Source organism: Lemur catta, chromosome 8 (assembly GCF_020740605.2).
Source record: "Lemur catta isolate mLemCat1 chromosome 8, mLemCat1.pri, whole genome shotgun sequence".
Classification (NCBI taxonomy): Eukaryota; Metazoa; Chordata; class Mammalia; order Primates; family Lemuridae; genus Lemur; species Lemur catta.
This window is the reverse complement of record NC_059135.1, coordinates 21523148-21547433: the sequence shown is the minus strand read 5'-3', so window position 1 is coordinate 21547433 and position 24286 is coordinate 21523148. Positions and strand designations below refer to the sequence as shown.

Here is a 24286-nt window from a genome sequence, read left to right as displayed (position 1 = left end):
ATGCACTCTCACGACTATTAACTACCTTCAATAAAATAAATTCCCAAAAAGATGAAATCAGAAAAGGAAAGTACATTGTTAGTACTGTCTTCATAAGGGAACTATCCAACTCCTTAGGTCCACCTAAATTTAGTTTCATCCCAGGGCATAGGTACATGATTGTTCATGTACTGGGGGAAAAGAAAGTAAGCAGGAAGAAATTTCATAGATAATGCCAGCAGAAATTCACACAGCCAAAACAGCCAAAATTACGAATGTATTGACTGGCATCCAAATGTTTCCTTAAATTGCAGTAAAATACAAAAATCATGAACCTTAAAATTATTTACCTCATCCAAAAGGAAAAAAAATGGCATTCCAATTATTATCTGGGAGTGGTTAGGGTAGGTGGGGAGTAATGGAGTCTCAAAGACATGTTTTACTTTTGAATAAATTGCATGTTCACAATGTAGGAAGGCATGCAGAAAAAAAGGTAACAGTTGACATTCTATACATGTCTGTTTTGATATATTCCCTTAGATTTAAAGGAACAGTTTGGAAATTTTTCCAAAAATAATTATGACAGGGCCCAGTAAAAGAGAGCTGAGTTATAACCATTTTTGTCTAATTCTAGCTGTATTAGTGCTTAGAAGTTGCTTGAAATAAGCAAATGGTAAAGTAGAAAATGAGTTTAGAGCTCTATTCAAGCCAGACTTGCTTATCTGTCCACAGTTCTCTAGTCTTGGTAATTCTCATATCACGCTGTGTTAAGAAATATAGTTTCAGCATCCTATTTAATGACCTTTCAGAGCCATTTATCAGTTACTGCTTAACAGAATTTCAGTATTCACAAATGGTTATCAGATAATCCAGTCACAGGCCTGACCTCCCCAAACAGGAGCAGCAAGTTCTGCCTTCCAAATGTGTCCCTCAATGATTTGAATCAATCTCACTCAGTTCCCCACCTCTAGTTCTGTTGGACTACAAAGAAATAACAGAGCACCCACATAAATGAAATTAAAAGCTGCACGTGAAATATGGTAATGGTACCCTATGTCATATACAGATTAAAGAAGGGAAATTCTGTACTAAGGATTTGATTAATTTTTGATAAGGATTTATAGACATGAATATTTTTGAAACAGAAAAATGTACAGGACCTTTGTTTAGAGGTTCTGTCACATTCTAGACTCCAAGAAGGATACAAGTAAACTTGGTTGGTTGTTTTATCTGTAGTCCAACGTACAGGTTACAAAGAAGTTCCCTTTTCTTTGCAGCAAAAGTGGTAAATATTATTAGTGAAGAAATACTAGAATGAATAGCCCTAGTTCAATAACCTTACAGGGTTCAAGTTACCATATTCAGGTCAAATTAGCAATTGCCCCGAGGAGATTTTGAAAGAAATAGCCTACAGCAAGACTTTTAAGACCTTCTACTGGAAGAGTAAAAGATGAATGAACTGTGGAGAGAACACTGGGTGGTCACAGCTTGAAAAAAAAAAAAAAAAAAAAAAAACAGTGAAAAGAGAAATATCAGAAAAAGGATTTTATAAGTGGGTTTTCTCCCTACTGTTAGCCTAATTATATTTTTCTGCTGACTGGTTAACACTGATTAAATGCTGATTAAAGTGACAATCGTGAGCATACTTTTAGAAACAAATATGTATACCATGCTGCCATCACATTTAAACTTTAAAAGAAAAACCTCTCAAATTTATGAAAAGTAGAAGTCCCTCCTAGAAATTGACTGCCTCTTATCCACTCTTAGACCATATGTTATTCTGAAAACTACATAAAAATACTATTCGTTAAAGGTGTTAAAAGTAAGGCTGCCAGGGTGTCTATAAAATGCCAGTCATCAAAACTATGGAAAAACAGTGCTTAAGTTTAGAAAAATAACATCACAGGACCTCAGATGTATTGTAGGTGGTCCTTAACTACCTGCAGTTTAAAAGTTTTGCTATATGGTACAGTGTAAAACATACTGAATTATAAATTCCATAGGGGAAGTAAACATAGAACCCACAACAACAACTCAACTCATCCTAGGAGTTATTACCAAAAATAACAATGTGTTTGTGTTCCATGATCTCCAAAGAACAAAAAAAAATCAGTTTACATTTTGTAACAAATTCTTTTTTCAAGAGTAAAATTACTTATACCATTTTAAACTGCTGAAGTTCTACCCAGAAAACTCTAAACTTTCCTGCTTTCAATCATAATCCTGAATATCAGTGACAAATTAGAATCTCTTAGGTGAATCTATATGAATCAGGTGATTTTTTTCAAAGCATGATATGCCTTATATCTATGTGTGGCAGAAATGAACTGCTCTTAAATTCCCACAAAATAAACAAGCCAAGTGATCAAGAAACAATATCCCCATCCCTTCTCTTTTCTGTTTCTTCCCTATTAGGCAGAGCAAATGACACTGCGTCCACAAAATAAGAATTATCAACAGTAATATTTAAAAAAAATAAAAGGTATGTCAACATCTGAAGGAAGGTGGGATTGTAAGTGCAGTATTTCTTCATGTGCAGTTCTTTACTTCATAGGGGTCCCCTTTGGAATGAAAAGGCCTAGTGGAATGTGTGCTCCCCTCGGACAATGTGTGATGAAAACTCATAACGGTCTTGGCTTCTATAGCCACAGATGTTGCATTCCAGTGGGTCCCGGTAGCCATGGCAACCCATGTGAATGGTGTACATGACATGGTCTAGAAAAAGGACTCGGCAGTGCTCACACTTGAAGGCCCGAATCTGTTCTCCTTCTCCATTGAAGACCTTGTAGATGTCCTTCAGAGAGCCCTTAGAAGCCTTGGTAGTATCCAAAGCCTTGACATCCTCCTTCATGTAAGCTGGGCTTTGTTTCCTCTTGGGATTTAAGGCAGGGTTTCCTTGGTAGGACTGGTGGTCATCATGGCTGCTTTCTGAGTCAGTAGAATCCAGGCAGCTGTTGCTGGGAGAGGCCTCTCTTTCCTGGGGTCGACTCTTTGGTCTGATAAGAGAGATAGGGCCATCCATGTTGTTATCATGACTATCAGAGGTTTCCCTGCTAATGGGTCTTTCTATCCTATTTGGATGATAGACCTGAGAATAAGCTGAGCTTATAACTGGGGCCACCTCAGCGATTGTGCTTGGCGGGTGCTGCATCAGAGGGTGAAGGGCCTCAGCTCCAAGGTAGGTGATTGCATTGTTGATGGCTTGGTCCATCATATGAGACTGCATCAGCTCAGCCTCTTTCTCATATGTTAAGTTCATATCAAAGTGAATATCTGGGTAGCTGAATCGCATGAGCTTTTCTCCTGAAAGGGAGGGCAAGAAGAAAGGAAAAAGAAAAAAGAATACAAGAAAATTAGTGATTGGGATAACAAATATAAAAGACTATAAAGTTAATCACCTCCATTTTTCACAATTAGGTATATCTTATCCTTTAGAATCAAGTATTTGGGCTCTTTAATCCTGCTGAGACTCACTGATACTCTTAACATGAAAAGAACACAAGCAATAAAAATTTCACAAGCCATTTACACTTGTTCTTATGTTATCATGAGAATGTACCTAACCTGAAATGTATGATTAAGTTTATCTTATTTTCATTTTCTATTAAAATTCTCACTTGAATAGGCCTCAGGAGCTATAGGAGAAAGAATACTAGGTGAAAATAAGTCAGAGACTATGCTTGTTTTGCATATTTCAAACATCAGCAACGAAGCTCCAAGGATCATAAAAGTGAAAGTGATCTGGTTATAATAGGCAACCTCTCTGTTTTTGTGTAGGATTAATTTGGTAGATTTAGCTGCTGTTTTAGAAAAAAATCACAGAGCCCAGTATATGTCAGTCCAGAAAATTCAAAAGTCATTCTTAAGATACTTTTGAAAGCTCTCTCTCTTCATAAAATGAATGATATTTAAAAATAGGAGTTACTTCCAAATGTACTTGTTCATAAACTTGGTAAATATTATGCATGTTTTATTGTTTTACTTCTTGAAATTGATAATTATTCACTTTTACATCATCCCTTTCTTATTTAGACATATGCGTGATGGTGCTGGTATGTACCTATTGTTAGTTTCCCATACTTTTTCTTGATTAAAGTATCCGTAGTTTTTCCCGTAATATTTATGTGAACAAATATAATTTTACTTCAATATTTTATTTCAACATAACATCTGAACATTAACTATAAGAGTTCTGGTGTTTAAAACACAAAAGCAAATTTTAACTTTTCTTCAAATATTACCAGTTTTGGACAGAATATTTCATCTGTAAAAAATTCTGTCCCTAATACCATGTGGTGTCCAACTATTAAATTTATGTGGACTTATTATAAAGGTTTAATACACGGATGGATGTCTAACTTTTAATGTTGATAGGAAATGTTGATCCACAGAATTGTATTCTGGAGAAGCATATTAAGGTAGGTAGTTAGTATTATTTCAGATTTGAACAAATGGCCCCAAAGTGAGATTAATGTAACAAATATATAATAGTAATGAAAGTGGAAGAAAAAAATGATCAGAAATTATCTCACGGCATCTGATTTGAAATACTGCAATGTTAAAAGTTTCAAAGTTAAGCTGGACAAACTAGCTTTATATTGTTAAAGAGCTTACAGTTTAGAGGGAATGACAGCAGTTTAAGGACCACTTATCATACAGTGTGATGTGTGTTATGAGGTTAAATAAGAGGAATACATAACTCATACTAGGGGAGTAAAGGAAGATTTCTTGAAGGAAGTGGCATCAGGGGTAAGAATGTGACGGTAAATATTAGCTAAGTAAAGAGACATGGGGGTGGAACAGCTGGTAGGAAAGATCCAGAGGCAAGAGGGCATGACTTATAAATAAGGAATTACATATACTTCAATACAGCTGAGAGTAGAAACAGATGAGAAAGACAAGTCATAAATACAGGGCTCATTCAACTTCTAAGAAATTTGAATTTATCCTAAAGAAATAAGAATTGAAGGAGTTAAACAGAAAAATGGACTGAAGATACTTATTTAGCAAGAGAAGTTAGGAGGTTGTTGCGGTGGAGATCATGGTGGTCTGAACTGGTGGAGTGGCAGTGAAAATGGAGTCGATGGAATGGAGAGAAATTTGGAAAATACAGTTACTAGGGCTTGGTGATTATCTAGACATGAGAGAATGATAAAGAGAAAGAAGCACGAAGCCCAGGTTTCTCGCCTGGGAAACTCAGATGGAAAAGATGATGAATTCAGTTTGGGGAGGACTATGAGTAATAGTCATGTCCAGCATACTTAGATATAATATCAAATTCAGGAGAGAGATCTGGGCTTGAGATGGAAATACGAGAGTCATCAGCTGACAGAAAGCAACTTCTAAACCCATGGGAATAGACACTATCACCCAGGCATAGGTAGAATGTTAAGAGTGAGGGTCAAAAATAGAACACCAGGATTTTTATGCTTACCTGTACATCAAGGCAAGTGGGATTCTTGCACTGGGCCTCACGTTTAGAGTGCCCTGGGCCTTGCTCCTCATGTAATGAGGAGTCTGTAGGTCTAAGAGAATATGCTGATCTGGAGCCCCCCAGATCCCAGAATTCCTTGCCCAGATGGCTCTGAGCCTGCTTCCACGGTCTACGCAGTCCTCTTTATAGTCTCCATCCTCCTTAGTACCAACTGTATTGCTGGTAAGCAATACACCTAGGCCTGAAGCATGGCCAAGGCACTACTCTTTAGGTGCTATGTATGGGGACCATTGCAAAAAGAACTTGGATGTACAGGCTGGGATGGCTACACGTGTGTGTGAGGCCCCTTTTGGTAATGGACAGAACCAGGAGAGAATCTAAGAGGGGACCCTGGCTGGAAGCCAGGGGGAGGTTGTACTCATGCTGCCAAGGTCTGGTGTCGAGCTACAAGGAATCTGAAAATTCCATATTTATTTGGACTTAATCTTCTAAGCTAGGAGGCTAAATATAAGTTTTTCATATAGATTTTGAATATGAAAATGTTTAGTCATATGAATGGGGGCTTTCATTTGTACTCTGCCCCATTTGCATAGCTGTTAGGGATAAGTCCATAAAGACGACTGAGAAGGAGCAGTCAGAGAAGCTGGAGGAAATACAAGAGACATCAATGTCATAGAAACCAAGGAAAAAGTGTGTTTCCAAATGAAGTATTTAGTAGTGGCAAATGCTCTCTAGGAGTTGTGTAAGATACTGTATAAAAAGGGTCAACTGAATTTGGCACTATGGAAGCTAGTAGTGATCTCAATGAGAATGATTTCAATGGAGTGTGGGGAAGAAAGCCAGGTTACGTGGACTGGGAAATGAGCAGAAAGAAAGAAATCATAGAAAGCAAGCACAGAGAATTCTTTCAACAATCCCATGGTTGAAGAGAAGGAGAATATAGGTAGGTGGTAGCTGAAAGGAGACTTGGGTTTAAGGGAAGATTTTTTTTTTAATTATGAGAGTTTATCGCATTAAATGCTGATAGAAAAATGCCAATAGCGGGGGGAAGTTAAAAATATAAGTGAGAAAGAGGAAAAATAATAGTGTAAGTTACTTGTGGGGAGCAGGATAGAATTCCAGGGCACAAGAGGAAGAATTAAGCTTAATCAGAAAGAGGGGTACTTCTTTCATGGCAATAAGGGGAAAAAAAGTATTTATGTGGATTTACATAATCCTATAGTATTGGTGATATTACACTGAAATCATTTTAACAGATTTTATTCCCTATGAATGTAGATACAATATTGCCAAGGAATGAAATACCATGTTTGCAGAGAGTAGGGAAAGGTTGAAATGGCCACAGTGGAGAGTAGGAGAGAAGACTATTCAAGGATGGATTAAAAAGAGTGCTGCTGCACAGGATGGATGGGCCAACTGATATTTGAGATCTATAGTGACACCAACTCGTAAAGGTGTGGGCAGCTGAAATACAAATATGGAAAAGATGCTCATTCTGCTTTATGAGAGAGTGGGGTTTCACCAGGAGTAGGTGATAGACGGGACAATGCAAGAGAGTGATAAAACTGATAAACCATGGAATCTAAGCTGGATAAGGAGAGAGAGGAAGGGATAAATCGATATGCAGGACGTTCAGGGATCACTGGCCTGGAGAGCTTGATAAGGTCAAAGAATAGGATTTAACTGAGGGACATGGTAAAAGGAATTTGTGGTAAGTGTGGAATGATGAAAACTTTCCTTTTGAGTGCAATCAGAAATGGCTACTGTAGCTATTGTTTATTATATGTTACTAGGCTAGAATCCAAATAAAAATATACTCTCAAATTCTTAATAAAAAAATCTAATGTCATTATTTTAGAGTCACACCATAATTTTCTAAAAATCTCTTTCTCTCCTCAGCAATGTTATCAAATAAAATTGAGAGTAACATCTTTAAGGCATAGGAAACAACAACAAAAATATTATAAAAGGAAGACTATACAGATTCAGAAAACAAATAATAAATTTTATATTTTTCCAACTACAGTAGAGTCTAGTTAGAGATAAGCATTTAATGACATCTATTAAACTAATCAACATTAAAAACAAATAAACAGGCTTTTTCCTTTCCTTTTCTTTCATAGTTACTACTAAAAAGAAAGGAACAGAAGGAAATGTTATCCAGGGCTCAAGGTAGGCCTTTGAGCATAATCTCAAGGGCCTTAAACTGACCTTGTATAAACTATGGCCCTTGGAGTACCTGTTAGCTTTCTTTCAATGAGTTTTCAATAAATCCCTCTAACTAGTCTTAAAGTGCCATTTTTCGGATTTGTTCTTCAATTTTAGATTGAAAAGAAACCTTCTCTGTTTACTGAAGTAACAAAATTTTATTACTCTCGCGCTGAAATAACCAAAGAAAAGATTTTTCTCCCAATCACTACTCAATTAGGATGTCCCACAATGCCAACACTACAATGTAAGAATGTTTGAATATTTTTACCTCTTATTTTCATCCTATACTAATTCTACAAGGATACATTATATATACAATGAATGAAAATTCTTTAACAATTCTATTGAATCTTTATTATTCATACTACTTTAAAAAAATACATTCTTTTTGTATCCTCAGTGACACTGACTTACAGAATGCATTCAGAATCATCCCAACACTGGGTGTATCAAAGAATATCTAAGGGTTTAGAAATGAAAAGGGACAGTCTAAATATATGATATTTAATCTTTTCAGTTCAAAATCATAGGCTGGATAAAAAAACAAAGATCAAAGTATAAAATATAGACCCAAATATAAAACATCTGGAATGTAGGTTGCTGCATTATTTTTCTAATGCAGAATTTTGAAAAATAAATTACTCTTAATTCTAGATCAAATACTAAAACAATATTATATAAAGAAAACAGTTAAAAACCTGGCACTAGTGCAAATTTTAAAACAGATTATAAAACTGGCCAATATGCTAGATCATTTCCCTAACATATTATTTTTTAAATAAATTAACATTTTAGTTTTTACATGCTATTTCACTTTATATAGCATGACAATTTCAGATGGTGACAATTATCAGTCTTTCCTTTATTTCTCTTTCTTCTGCCCACATGCCTAAGGGTGTGTGTGCGTGTGCATGTGTTGTGTGGTGCACATGGCGTTTCCATGGAGTAGAAAAGAGTAATGGAGAAGAGATGGGTATTTATTTCATGAACTGGAACATACCATGTATTTCTATACATGGTAACTTGCCTTTTCCCATTAAAATCACCTTGCAAAGAAACAAAAGCATTTGCAATGCTTACCCACAAACTTTTGTGGCGTGGAGCTTTTACGTTTTCCCATATTCCCCGTGAGCTTCTCTATGACAGCAGGTCTCTCAAAAGGCACCAGAGAAATATTGTTGTCCATAATAGGCTCTTGTTCCTTACAATCTTCCATAGGAGGTACTATATAAAACCATACAAGAGTGCAATCTGATGATTTCTTCAACATTTTGAAAGATAAAAAGCTGGATTTGCCATCTCAATATGTTATAAAAACATAAGCTAGTATGCTTGAATAAAAGCAAGTAGAAAGAACCTCTAGGGTGAAAGTGTACTCTTTAATTTCACACACACACATACACACACACACACACAGGATTTGTTTTTATCTGAGTCTTTCTTAGATCAATGACATAAACTGTTGCCACTATGGATTGGCAAACATGTTCATCTGATTTCTCATCTTATTCCTCTGAAAGTGTTTTTATCATTGATTAAAATCAATACTACTTTAAGACTGCACTATTTTCAAGGCTTTTGGAGTTTATTTTTCTAAAACAATTTAAGTTAGTCAACTTGTTTTGGAGAAAAGCTTAAACAGACACACAGAATAACAGTGCCATATTTAACTTTTTTTTTTTTTTTTAACCCATGTGTTTTCCTGCAGCAGATTTTCTATTTGATGAGCTGCTAGCCTTACTGGCAGTAGCTTAAATACCTGCACAAAGCAGATCTCATGAAGGAGATCCAATTCTGAACACGTCTTATGCATAGTAAACTGTGGCAGCTTTATGATCGTAATTTATTTTAAAAAGAGCTCTTCAGCATGAAGAAGAATCCATTTCCAAACTGGAACATTGGCTTACTAAACTACTGCCCTAATTCATTTGACATACACTCTCCAATGCTGTTCCTTATTCATCCCATGTCTAAGTTGCTATGGGCTAATATGTTAGCCTTAGATATGGACATTAATAGCGTAAAGAACTTATAAAAGTTGTTTTTGAATAGAAATACTGTCCAAGGATGTTTAATTAAGGATAGGGTAACATCTCAGACAGATTAGATCAGTTGATTAAAACCAGTATTCATGGGAAAGAACAAAATTTATTACTTGTTGATTATTGTTGCTTTCTCCAATTGCCCTTGTGCCAGTACTGTATGGAAACAAAGGTTTCATTTCTTAGGGTATCTTTACTTGTTCAGCATTCACTGTAAAATGCTGATTCTTTTATTTGTACAAGATAGCCCCACTGTGTGCAACAAATGCATTCTCATTTATAAGGAGATCCTGCTGGTGAACACTAAAATAAAGTGAAAAAGCAAGAGATGAAGGGAAAATTGAGCGCACAATTTAGGTGACCTACTTAATAACCAATAGAGGTTGCTGATTTCAAAAAAGTGAAAAATAGCATCAAAGTGTTTTCATAATTTGGACATGTTTATAGAATTTCAACATTCCTCCAAGTTTTGATTACTGAACGGGCCATAAAAAACTGAATCTTAAATCTACATTTAATAAGAGGTCCTCTGGCTATGAATAGCAAGGGATTCTACAATTATTGGATGTTAATTTGCAAAAAAAAAAAGAACAAAAATCCAAGATGAGATTCAGGAACAAGAAAACACTTAGGTCATTTTCTATACTGACATAATTCATGATATTATCAAGTGGGAAAAGGTCCAAAATGAAAAAAAATTTGTAAAGCAAAAAGTTGCTGTTGTAAATTTTGCTAAAAAACCCAGCAAAACTGGTTACCAGGGTTTGCCCCCAAGATTGAATATGCTAATTATTTCTGCAACGAGTAGTCTAAAACTTGGCAGTTTTGCTCTAAGTCTCACCCTGAATTTTGATATTTGCACACATTTAATACTCAAAACGAAACCTGGGTGTGGGAACTGTCCCATGCCACATCCACCTCAATTCAGATGATTTGTCCCACGTTCAATGAAGCTCATGTGAACTAAAAATGATGACTTTGGCAGAGTTCTGCTCTAACTTCAACTTTACAAAAGCCCGTTGCATGTCAAAAATTGATCTTGTTTTTACAATATCAGCAATAATAATAAATGACATATAGGCTATGTGGCTAAGTGTTATGTTAAGGTTTTGCATTTAATTCTTTCAACAACCCCATGGAAGAGGTGCTATCACCATCTTCACTCTTTGACTCCAAGAGGTTAAGTAATTTCCTTAGGGTTTACATCTAGTTAGTAGGGAATGTTACCACTAGGAAGTCTGGTTCCAGAGCCTGGGCTCTTAACCACTGTGCTATACTATTCTTTGTAGATGTATTTTGAGCACTGACTTTTTTTTTTTTTTTTGAGACAGAGTCTCGCTTTGCTGCCCGGGCTAGAGTGAGTTGCCGTGGTGTCAGCCTAGCTCACAGCAACCTCAAACTCCTGGGCTTACCGGATCCTACTGCCTCAGCCTCCCCAGTAGCTGGGACTACAGGCATGCGCCACCATGACCGGCTAATTTTTTCTATATAGATTTTTAGCTGTCCAAATCATTTCTTTCTATTTTTGGTAGAGACGGGGTCTCACTCTTGCTCAGGTTGGTCTCGAACTCCTGACCTTGAGCAATCCACCCGCCTCGGCCTCCCGGAGTGCTAGGATTACAGGCGTGAGCCACCGCGCCCAGCCGAGCATTGACTTTTTATAAACCAGTTTGACCTATATGTAAGGTCTGCCATTGGGAAAAGACTTCATACATTTTTCCTTAATAATATAACTAATCTGAATTTTTTGCTTTCATAGATCTGGGTATAACTCAGGTGAAAATGTTTCTGAATATATCAATATATTGCTTGAAACACAAATTCTCTATAGATTTCAATAGTGCATTAATCACATAGCAAGACATTTATCTGGGCTAAAAACATACCAATATGCTACCTTCACTTGTTTGAGCAAACTTTATAAGCAAACATCTTCTTTGATCTTATTTTCTAAGTTATAACCAGGATAAAAATACATTTATACTTGTATTATATCATTGTTTCATTGCATTGATAAACCATAAAGGCAAAACCATAAGAGTATTCCCAATATAGCTTTTTTGTTGTTGTTGTTTAAACCAAGCCACACAAAATTCAAATTCCATGCCTATATTAGGTCACATGTCTACCCACCTGGACTGATAGCCCAGTGGGACCATGGCTGCATATAATGGGAGGAAGTTCTCTAAAGGAAAATGGCAGGCTTGTTAGCAAGTGGAGGAGGAAGGAATGGTGAGCAGGCAAAATAACATGTTTTTTTATATTGTCGCAAACTTTCTCCATGTTGTTGAATCTTAAAAAAAAAAATTATCCGTTTTCTTATTTTCTTGACAGCATTTGACAGTGCTGACACTTGCTTTGGTCTCTGTGAAATCACTCTTTCCATGTTCCTATTCTGCTCTTACTCAGCTTCATGACTTTTTTTTTCCTCCTGGTGTGTTCCTGTCCTTCTAGTTGTCTCAACCTATACTTATCTATAGCACTTTATTAAAACCTACTTCAGGCTACTACATATATAATGATGGTTCGCACACCGTTAATTCCTACCCAGATCTCTCTCAAGAGCTCGAGATCTATACAACTTCCTCCTAGATAGTTTTACCTGGCTAATTCACAGGCATGTAAGAGTTATCAATGTGTTCAAAACTGAAAATCTCCATTTTCCTCCCTAAACTTTCTCCTATTTTCACAATTCCCATCTATTAATAATTATGCATGGCACTACTACCTACTCCATCATCCATGCTAGATATCTATGGTAAATCCTAGATTTTTTCATTTCAACCAGTCCTCTGCCTCTCCTCTTCCCTACCCCATCTTTTCACAAACACACACACAAAAGTACCAGTGTTTTAACTTTTACGTAGGGACGTTGCTCTCAGTTAGCTAACCTTCTATATATTCCAGGCTACTAAGCCCACCTTGACCACTACAACATTCCCCTAACTGATCTCCTTGTTTCTTGACTCCTCCAATCTCTCTCCAACATTTCTAGCACAAAATTCTAAGTATCCTATTTTTTAAGATAAAGTACAAAATTCTTTGCTTAGCACAATAGGCCCTTGATGTTCTATCCAGAGCCTATTTATCTAGCCTCATCACCTTCCAATTTCTCTTGTCCTTACATACTGAGCTCCCATTATACAAAGCTACTTGCAGGTCCTTAACTCTCCTTGCTCTTCTAGACTTCTGTTTCTTCACACATGCTGCTCTCTCTGCATGTTCTACACTTAATAGCTTACTATTTTGCCTTTCAAAACTGAGCTCAAACACAAATTTCCCTGGAAATTCCTCTTAGAATCCCAGTTGATTTAGATATCCATTCTCTATGCCGCCATAATGCTTATCACACAGTGGTCTAATTGTTGGTTTACTGTTCTATTAATAGTTCTTATAGTGGTTGGTAAATAACGTTAGGAATTGGTTATGATACGAGACAAATATATTCAATTGATATTTACTGAATGAATTAATGAAGGAAATGATGCCACTCAATGGAAATAAGTCAAAAAAGCTTACTAGGAAGTTTGCAGGTACACAATTATGCTTCCACACTTACAATAATGAACCTCCCTTTCCTAAATAATTCAAAGCATAAACCTAACGGTATGTAGCTTTAAAGTTGGCTATCTTCCTGGCTCACACTTTCATTTTTTTCTTCAGGCTTTGGGGAAAAGGTAATTACATAGTTTGGTTTTTAAAGCTTTTTCTTCAAGCTGAACAGATTGAAAAATGAGCATAAATATAACATTCAAAAAAGATAAATAATCTGCCATAAAATTCAATTCACTGTTATCTTGATTTCCAAAACTACAAGTCCTGAAAGTCCTTCCCTTTCCTCACACTCAATAAACGTTTCTAAGAACTTTTTATTCTACCCCCTAAATATGTCTTTGGTGTTTCCTCTTGTTTTCTCATCTTGTCGCTGCCTTTTCATTCTTTTCTTGGCATTCTCACTTCCAGTCCCTCCTCACAGGCCACCTCCTACCCGTCAGGTATCTTCCTATATTCTACATTGGTGACATTTTTCTTTCGAAGACACAAATTTGATTATCCTAGTGGCTCGCATCAGTTACACTGTGAAATTCAAACACTAGATTGGCAATAAAAGGCTCTTCCTTTGCATTGCAACTTATTATTTCAGTCTCATTTCCTATCCCTCCTTTAACTCCAGTAATGCTCAACATCAAGGAATCTGTTAACAATATTTTACATTTCCAAGCCTCCTCTCTGCCTAGAATATATATTCTTTGTGTCTGACCAATCTATGCAATTTTTACTCATCCCTGTTGTTTGGATCAAATGCAACCTCTAATGTTTAAGTTAATCCTGGTAAGTAACAACTTTATAGGGGATTGCACATTTACTGTTTTTAGTTATTTAATACCCTTAAATATAATAGTAAAAAGAACCATTTTTTAGGTATTTGTTACCCAATCACGTTTAATTCTCACACAATGCCTATGAGTGACACATTAAGACACCATGTAGCGAGAACAGTTTTGTTGGACCCTGAGACCCACCATTTTACAATCTTTATCCTCTGAATCCTATGCTACCCTCATAAGCCCAGGTAATTAATGCTAGCTTCCAGTATCAAATTCACCAAGAAATGAAACACACAAGTTTGTAGAAATGTTAATGATAACAATATTAAAATAAATGATGAATATAATCAAATCAGATTCTTTAACACGTTGACTGTCACACTAGAGAAAAAAACATTTTTCCCCAGGGGCCATGGTGTTTTATTAAAACAAAATGATCCTTTCTAATTTGTTATTTTTTACTTTCTGTACATGAGTTATATGTAGCACAATCCACGTTTTTAGAATTAAATTGTCAATATTAATTGTAACAACAAGAACACCAACAAGTGAGATTTTCATGAACCAACTGCAGGGTTTTGATTCACGTAGCCCTGGGCTCAAAACTAGTCTGAGTTAAATACAACTCACATGGCAGTCAATGTGTTAAATTATAGAAACTATCATCAATAGAAGGAAATCCTTCAATTATTCAGAATAACAATATTTTAAATTTTAAAAATTTCCAACTCAATAATAAATAATCACTAGCTGTGCAATAAACAGTTCCACAGTTTGTACCATATAAAACAAATCAACAAATAATGCTTGACCTAGCTATATCTAAGTCAATAAGCGGAATTTATATTTTCAAAATGACTACAGCAATCCCAATTACACCATTTAATTGTTGGCCAAATCTTTTCAAAATAAAAGATATAAATATACTAAAAAAGTAAGATATTTGTATTAATAATGAAACTAATCAGTATAAAAAGACGAGTAGTAAGACTATAGATACTACAAATCTAAAGTATTGAAATTCATTACCTTCCTTTGTAAGGCTAATTACTAAAATTAACTTTTCAGGAATAGAGAATTATTAATTGATAAACGTTAGGAACTGCCTTCCTATCTGCCATAGTGTATTGTGGAGATCAAGATGTCTTACTTGGAGGATATTTTATATGGAGAGAAATGGTGTCTACTTTTGGTTTAGATTGTTTCTCACACTTATATAAAGCAAAATCAGTAATTTCTCAGATAAATTATAAGACAGATTGGAGAGGTATCAAGTTATGTCACTGATCACTTACCTAACAGATGAAAACATGCAAAGAACCAATTTATTCTGTTAGGAAACCTATAGGCTGATGTAGGAACATCTCTATTTGGTTAGAGAAATCAAAGAGAAGAGTAAATAATGCCTCCTTTGTTGTTAAAGGTGGTATTATTGGCTGCTGTTTTTATGTTAGTTTAGATGCACGATCAGAAATAATTTGGGAATATCAAAAAAATCTAATATAGATTATTTGCAATGTATCCCAAAGGTCAACTCATTTAAGTCAATGTGATCTAAAATTGTTTTAAACAGAATAAGATTTTTATCTTCATGTTGAAGGGTAGAGGAAACCATTTAATCCATAAAAAGCTACAAAAGCAGTCTAGGGGGAATGAAAATCACAAATGCTATTTCTACCCACCATGGTGACTCATGACCTGCCCAGCAGCCTCCATGCTGACATTCTGGAGATAGTTGTGGCAGCGTTCCTTGTGCTCCTCCAGTGAACTGCGCTGCTTGTAACTTCGTCCACAGTAGTTGCACTTGTGAGGTTTACCCACTGGGAAGAGAACTTGAGATTAGTGTGCTGCCAGTCTCCTTCACATCCAAAACAAAATTAACAGCTAACCTTTGATAGTCTGGAGGAAGCATTTAAATGATTTTCAGACCTAAATCTATTCCTCCTCCACATTCCAATTTAGACAAGAAAAGATAATAAATTTCTAACAAGACTAACAGACAGCAAAAAGACAGATCATACCTCTAGCGACAGAGGAAATACTGAATCAAACTCATGCTCTGACTATATTCCAGACAGTGAGGGGTTGATGATCAACCTTCAAATTATCTGACTCGTAATACATTTACACAATTATCTCAAGTTTGACTCATTCAAAAGACAAAACAGGAGTATCACAGATACATGATGAGATCTTTTTTTTTTTTTTGTGGGGTGGGTAAGGGCAGAGAATTTTACTAAAGAAAACTAAAGCGCAACAACTCGAAATGTCATGGTTTAATAAAAGATTATTCATGAGAAGCAAGTAGATTAAAAAGAATTCAAGTGGTGAGAAAAAGTACAGATAAAAGTTGAGAGTTTCTCTTTTCTTTCCACCTTGGTAATAGCTATTCATACATGTAAGACTTTGTGGCAGATAAGTATATTCTTCCTCATCAGCACTTCGTTTATAATACCAAGAATTAACCTACTAGGTGCTTTGAGTCAGAATCATTACACAATATTTAGTTATACAATAACAGTAATATTTTCCAAAACATCTCACATTCAGGAAACGAATTATTCCCTAACAGCCAGGGAACCATTATCTTAGTGCCCTTATCTCAGTAAATCTGTTGAATACTGTGATGTTCATGTAAAAATTTTAAACAAATGATTTAAAAAAATAAGCTCTATGGAAAGCGGCATGTTTTAATGTATGACTATTCATAAGGATATCACAGAGCACTTTGATTCTTGGTTTTGAATGGATATAGGACAACATAAAACACCAGGTGGTCTGTGCCAAAGTCCTCAGTAGTAAAGCACAGTGTGATTCAGCCTAGTCTCTCTCATTCGACTCCCACAGGAATCATTTAGTTTGCACAGAGAATAGACAGACAACTCTTTTTCATGAATAAAGATAGCATCCCTATCTCCAGTCACCTTACAAACCCCTGCTATGACATTGGTCACAAGAGGAACTGAAATACTGTAACAAGCCAAGGTATTCATGGCTGCCTAAAAGTTTCACTGTACTGGTAAAAACAAAAAAACTAAACCAAATTTTTAGACTGTATTTGAGGTACACATAAATTAAAATCAGTTATTTCATAATCATAATTGTAAACTATCTTAAAAACTATTTAAAGCATGAGGAGTCATTTTTAAAAATAGTAGGCAAAGTGACTACTTCTATATTTTAGAACCAAGAATTTCTGAGAAGTAGCTATAAATATTGTGCAGAATTTATACCACCATGTGAAAGCACAAAATAAGAAAATATTTTTTGTCAAAATCACTTAGTGTAAATAATATAAATATATTTGTGTGTAATTATATTCCAAGACATGCTGCTACATAACAAAAAGTCCTTGTCTGCTACTAGACTTACTCAATTTTGGATTCTCTTGTACTATTATATTTCCCTAGAAATAGTGATGAATTTACACTGAAGAAGTTTATTAACCAATTAACACTTATTAAGCACTGACATCATAGCTAATAGCCCACCGTAAAATAGTTCACTCATTTCCTGGTCTTCCCTAGTGCTTGTCCTTTCACATTCTATCTTATAAAGCCTCTGTTTTACCATGAACATATTCTTCTACACTTTCTTCCCATTATTTCTATAGGCAATCTTTACACCTTCTCAATTTAATTGAAACATGATTTTTCATTCTACTCCCTTTGGCTCACAACCCTCTATAAAATCCCAACTTATCTGCTAAGGAGGAAAAAGACAGAATATTTTTTACTGCTTTTCACTCATTATTTTACTACCTCATTTTTGAAGTCTATCCCATCTGCTTTACTTTAGCTTCTCCCATTTTTTTATCTATTTATTTTAAAACATATCTCCTTCCTCTTCACCCCATGTTTGTTGTCAGTCCAACAGGGATCATAGTAATTGTTCTAAAAGTATAACCTCAATTTTTCCGACTTTCATCTCCATTCTACTCCAGTAATCCAAATACTAGGTGACATGCTGGATTTTGACATTTCTTATAACTATCCTATCTCCAAGAAATTTGTTCTGGGAATACTCAATCTTACCCTTTAACTTCTCGCTTTCATTCAATACATATTTACTAAAAGACTACTATGTGCCAACACTGTGATGAAGTTACATTGTAAAGTGGAAAATAAATTCTCATGGTGCCTATCCTCATGAAACTGACAGTCTGGTGAGGGAGACAGACACTTATTAATATACAGCAATGTATTACCAATTGTGTGAAGCTATATGGAGCAAAAGAATGGTGTGCTAGTATAACATGGAGAAACTGAAGAAGGTTGGACAGGAAGGTCTATCTGAGGTAGGAACATTTAGGGTGATAACTGAAGAAAAAGTAGTAGACAGATAATTGGGGAGTGAAGGTAGAGGGGAGGCAGGATTTATGAGAACTCCTATCATATATTTTCTGTCATATACTCAGCTCCTTCAAAGTCTAACTTTTGCCTTTACTACTTTTTTGAAAGTTGTTTTCAAATATCAATAACAATCCCTGCCAAATCCAATGGCTCTACTATCCCCATAAGACCATTTCCTGTCAGTTCCTGGATATTTTTAAAAATCAAGTGCATAAAAATATTGTTTATATTTACTCCCTGTACATGATCAGTTTATCAGTATGAGTTTACTGTTAATTTATAAGTAAATACATATAAGTATGTGTGACATATATATTCATAGAAGAGGACCAGTATTTTGTTACCTTTGTTTTTATAATATTATTACACATTCTCACCAACTGAAACACTTTTATTCTGATATTATTGAAACATTTTTGAAAAGTTAATAACCTCCGAATCACTAAATCTAGTGTACTTTTATCCTAAATCTTCCTAATCTCTTGATCACTATCAAACCTTCTTGTGTATTGAATCTCCTGTTTTAGGTTTTCGGATCAGATTCTACAATTCTCCCTCAGTGGTTTCTCAACCTTCTCCTACCTTGCAAATATAAGCATTCCTCCAGATTTTGTTCTTAGTTCAGTGTTTTCTCTCTGTGCTCTCTAAGTTCTCATTTTTATGAAACAATCCACATCATGCCTGGAATAATTTCCCACGTTCGTAAGCTCCTACTGGTCACATGAACCTTCTTTCAATGATCTTGGTGAATCCCTTCCACATAATCTAAACAAAGAGGATCAGGACATAGCTTTCTCCTTTGTGCTCTCACAGCACTCTGTTCATACTCTGTTGATATATTACTTATGATAATTGGATTGTAATTATCTATTTGATAGCTACTTATTTCCCTACTCCAAACAACAAGCACCATAAGGACAGAGATCATGTTTTACTCAATTGATAACTGACAATGTTTATGGAGTTATTAAACATCAGAGACACTCAATACGTATTTGCTGAATGACTACACTTCAAATCCATACTTTCAACTGTCTTTTGAGTATTGCCTCATAGATGTTCTCCTGAAACCAAATCTAACATTCAAGATATAAAAAAACTATCTTCCTCTACAAAATTCCCTCTTTGTTCTTACCGTCCTTTTGTGTTATTGTTACCTCTGTTCTAAGAATCTACACTCACAAAAATGCCGTCACTTTTCTTGCCTCCTACCTCTTTTCCTGCTCCCAAATCATTGCTAAATTCTATATAAGACTCCTAAAATGTTTCTCAATTTTATCCCTGTTTTTCATTCCCATAACCAATATCCTACTGCAAGGTTTCGTTATCACTAACCTGGGCTAGCATAATAGACTTCAAATAGGTTTTCTGTTCCCATGTGTAATTATTTCACTCTCCTCTTCAACAACCTTCAATGACTGCTAACTTCTATTGAACAAAGTCCAAATCCCTTTACCTGGCATTCAGCACCCTAATCTGGCCCCAAAGCATACATACCCTCTTCTACCCCAGGCTCCAGCCAAAATTACCTAGGACTTACACTTCTGGGTCTTATTTTTTTCTGAAATGACTTCACACAATTTCTACCTCTTGAAATCCTCTGCATCCTTCTACTTCCAACTTTCTTAACTCTGTTCCATCTAAAAGTAACCTTTCTCACTAAAGAATTATAACTGTATTGTCCCACAGGCTTAGAACATTCTAGCATTCTACCTTGCATCTGCATTATTTGTGGTCTTTACACATGGTATTCATACATTCATGTTATCTCCCATGTTAGATCTTGACTTTCTGGAGAAATTATAACAATATCTTATATATCTTTGTTAGCTCCAAAGAGTTTAGTTTGATGACTTGCTCACAAAAAAGAATAAGTGGTATTTTTATGAATGATATCATTTCCAAACTCTTTAAATAGCTTTCACTCACAGTTTTTCCTAAATCTTTTTCTAATTTCAAAAGCAATAAATCCATATAAATTTCTTAAAGAACCAGAAAATCATAATTATATCATTTAGAAATGACTGTCTTTAATATTTTGTATCATCCTCCTATATTTTTCCTGAGCATGCAAAGATAAATCTTGTTATGAAATTAGGTTATTTTATACACTGCATTTTACTTATATGTGGAATCTAGAAAATTGTACACATAGAAGTGAAAAATGGAATGGTGGTTACCAGGGCTTGAGGTGGGGACTGGGAGGTTGGGGAGATGTTGGTTAATACAAAAATTCAATTAGATAGATGGAATAAGCTCAAGAAATCTATTGTACCACATGAGGAGTATAGCTAATAACAACATTGTGTATTCTTGAAAATTGCTGAGAGTAGATTTTAAGTGTTCTTACCACCAAAAATTAAGTATGTAAGGTGATTAATGTTAACTAGCTCAATTTAGGCATTCCACAATGGTATACACATCAAAACATAATGTTGTACATAATAAATATATACAATGTTTGTCAATTAAAATTAATTAAAGAAATACTTTTGATTTCTTTATATTGACCTTTTATATTGCAGCTTTAATGAAATCACTGTTTTATTTATTTTTTTTGTAGATTCCTTGGTATTTTCTATATAGGTCATCATATCACGTAAAAGTGAAGACAGTTTTACTTACTCCTTTCTAATCTGGATACCTTTAATTTCTTTCTCTTGTATTACTTACTATATTGACTAGCACTCTCAGTATGATGTTGAATAGGAATAGAGAGGGTAGACATTCTTGCCTTGTTTCTGATCTTAAGGGTAAACTTTTCATTATTTTATTAAAAAAAAGATGTTAGCTGAAGGTTTCTCATACATGACCTTTATCATGTTGAGGAAGTTCCTTTCTATGCTATTGCTGAGAATATTCATTGTGCATGAATGCTGAATGATGTCAAATGCTTTTTTTGCAACCTTGAAGATGATTATATGGTTTTTACTTTTTAGTTTGTTAATATGAAGAATTACATAGATTGACTTTTTTCTCCAATGTTAAATCAACTTCAAACTCCTTGGATACACCCCACTTGGTCATGATACATGATCATTTGTTAAAATTTTGTTAAGCATTTTGTGTATCTACATTCAGGAGGGATATGACTATATAGTTGTCTTGTAGAGTCTTTGATTTTGTTATCATGGTAATGCTGAACCCAAGAATTCATTTGGAAGTCTTCCTTCTATTCTCTGAAAGAATTTGCTCCTTAAATGGTAAATTATTTTTTCCTTAAATGTTTGACAGAATTTGCCAGTGAAGTCATCTGGAGTTTTCTTTGTGGGAAGGTTTTAAACTTGTGATTTCAATTTCTGGGATAACTAAAAGGCTATTCAGAATAGCTATTTCTTCTTGAGTGAGCTTCAATAATGTCTGTTTTTCAAGGAGTTTGTTTATTTTATCTAGTTGAATTTACTGACATAAAGCTATATTCCTGTATTATGCTTCTAATGGTTATAGGAGCTTTAGTGATAAATCTATCATTTCATTTTAGATGTTGATAAATTATGTGTTCTATTTTTATATTGATTGGTCTTATTAGAGGGTTATTCCTTTTATTGATCTTTTCATAGAATCAGCCTTTGATTTCATTGATTTTTCTCCATTATTTTGTTTCACTCTTTCATTGCTCTCTGCCTTTATCATTATAATTTCTTTTCTTAACATACTTTGAATTTAACTTGGTCTTTTTAATTTCTTAAGAAAGAAGCTAGATCATTAGTTTGAGACTTTTGTTCTTTTCTAATTACCTAATACTGTAAATTTCCCTCTAAGAACCACTTCTATTCTCATCATATTCCTGTTTTTCTCTATATTCTTGAACATATGGAATATATTTACCATAGCTGTTCAATCAACTTTGCTAATTCCACTATTTTGGTCATTTCTGAGTTTATTTCTATTGATTATTCTTGTGATTATGGATGACAGTTTCTACCTTTTTGCGTATCTGTTAATTTTTTAATGAAATAGCAGATATTGTGAATTCTGGATTTTGTTGCATTCTTTTAAATATGGTTGACTTGGTTTGTTGCGTAGTTACATTCTTGGTATCAGTTTAATTCTTTCGAGATTTACTTTCATACTTTAAGGCAGGTTCACAGCATGCTTTAATTAATCTAAAGCCTAGTTTACCCCAGTATTAAGGCAATACTCTTGTAAGGACTTTCCACAATGCCCTGCATATTACAAGATCTTTTCACTTTGACTGGTAAGAATGAACTATCCCAGCTTTGCATGAGCTCCAGAAATTCTTTGGCCTTCTGCTTTCTAGTGTTTCTTTTCCCAGCTTCAGATAGTTACTTCACACACATAAGTAGATCATTATTTATCCAAAGAATCAAGGGAGCCCTCTGCAAAACTCCAGAGATTTTTCTGTGCAGCTTCCTCCTGTCTGATACTCTGCTTTGCAAACTCTAAGCATACTGGTCTCCCTGGACTCTGATTTCTGTCTCCTCAATTCAGCCTTCTGCCTGGCTCTGTTTGGATTTGCTGTCCCTGAGCTATGGCCTCGAAACTGCCTCCAGGATGCCGAGGCAATCCTGGACTCCCTACCTCTGTTTTTCTTCTCCAGAGATCACAGTACTGCACTGTATGTTGTTATTATCTAAAAATCATTTAATTTATTTTGTCCAATATTCTAGTTGTTTTAAGGTGAGATGATAAATCTGGTTCCTGACACTTCATCATGGTTAGATGGAAAAGTTATATTTTTAATTTGATTAAATACCAACAAGTCAGGCTAACTTTTAAGTTTTAGTAACAATACAACTCAGATGACTGAATAAAAAGTTTATTATGACTGTAATTTTAAGAAGTCATGTTATAATGGTAAGGATTTTACGACACAGAAGGATTGGCATTCCCAGCTACCTCAATAATTAACATACAGTCTCTTCTTTGATGTACTGTCCCTTACAAAAATCCTACACTAACAAAAATGGAAGAATTATTGGTATAATCAGTCAGAAATGCAGATAGAGATTCCTGACTTGAGGAATGAATTACAAATTGAAGATCTAGTAAAGAAAACTTGATGATTCAACTGTTCAATTAGAAAACAATTTGTTGGCCTTTACTAGTATTTTCTCTACCTGTCTTTATGTGGAATTAGAAATAAGAAATATCTGCCCCATATACCTACCCAAGAGTAAATCAAACAGCCTTAAAGAATGTTCAAATAGGAATGTTTTCCATAAATTCATAGGGTGCTATGAAGGTATATAGCACAACCAAGTCTTTTTTTATTTTATTTTATTTTTATTTATTTTTTGACAGAGTCTTGCTTTGTTGCCCGGACTAAAGTGCCATGGTGTCAGCCTAGCTCACAGCAACCTCAGACTCCTGGCTCAAGGGATCCTCCTGCTTCAGCCTCCTGAGTAGCTGGGACTACAGGCATGTGCCACCATGCCCGGCTAATTTTTTCTATTTTTCCATTTCTACGGGGTCTCACTCTTGCTTGGACTGGTCTCGAACTCCTGAGCTCAAGTGATCCTCCTGCCTTGGCCTCCCAGAGTGCTAGGATAACAGGTGTGAGCCACTGCCCCCAGCCCCACACCAAGTCTTGTTCATTTATATTTTGTTGAAATAGGTCATTTCAAGAATTATCCTAGCGAAACCTATAAAACAAATTACAATAGCACTAATAAATGGGACAAATGTTCTTTATATAGATGTATTTATGTTTACACACAGAAACATCCAAAGAAACACATCTATATGTAGAAAACATATTTACCATTTTTCATGACACATAAAATTAGTAACAGAGCATTATGCATATATCACATTCATTTTTTCTTTAATAAAATTGACTATACCTACTTTCCTATAAATACTTCCAGCGTAAAAAATGGGAGTCTGATATCTGATTTTACCTGGTAATAACTTATAGAATTATAAATTAGTCTGAAGAAAAATTAGCACTGACAATATGGCACAACTGACATTTAA

At 35.0% G+C, this 24286-nt stretch overlaps 1 protein-coding gene across 8 annotated transcripts in view; it reads right to left on the bottom strand.

Moving 5' to 3' along the window:
• Positions 1-2377: 2377 nt before the first annotated feature.
• Positions 2378-24286, bottom strand: part of IKZF2 (IKAROS family zinc finger 2) — a 142153-nt gene continuing 120244 nt past the window's right edge. For all 8 annotated transcript variants that reach the window (XM_045560326.1, XM_045560328.1, XM_045560325.1 and 5 more), the window contains 3 exons: positions 15677-15814; positions 8705-8848; positions 2378-3282 (listed from right to left, as the gene is read on the bottom strand). In XM_045560326.1, coding sequence (XP_045416282.1) covers positions 2558-3282; positions 8705-8848; positions 15677-15814 — 1007 coding nt within the window. In that variant the 3' untranslated portion in view covers positions 2378-2557. The remainder of the gene's footprint in view (positions 3283-8704; positions 8849-15676; positions 15815-24286) is intronic.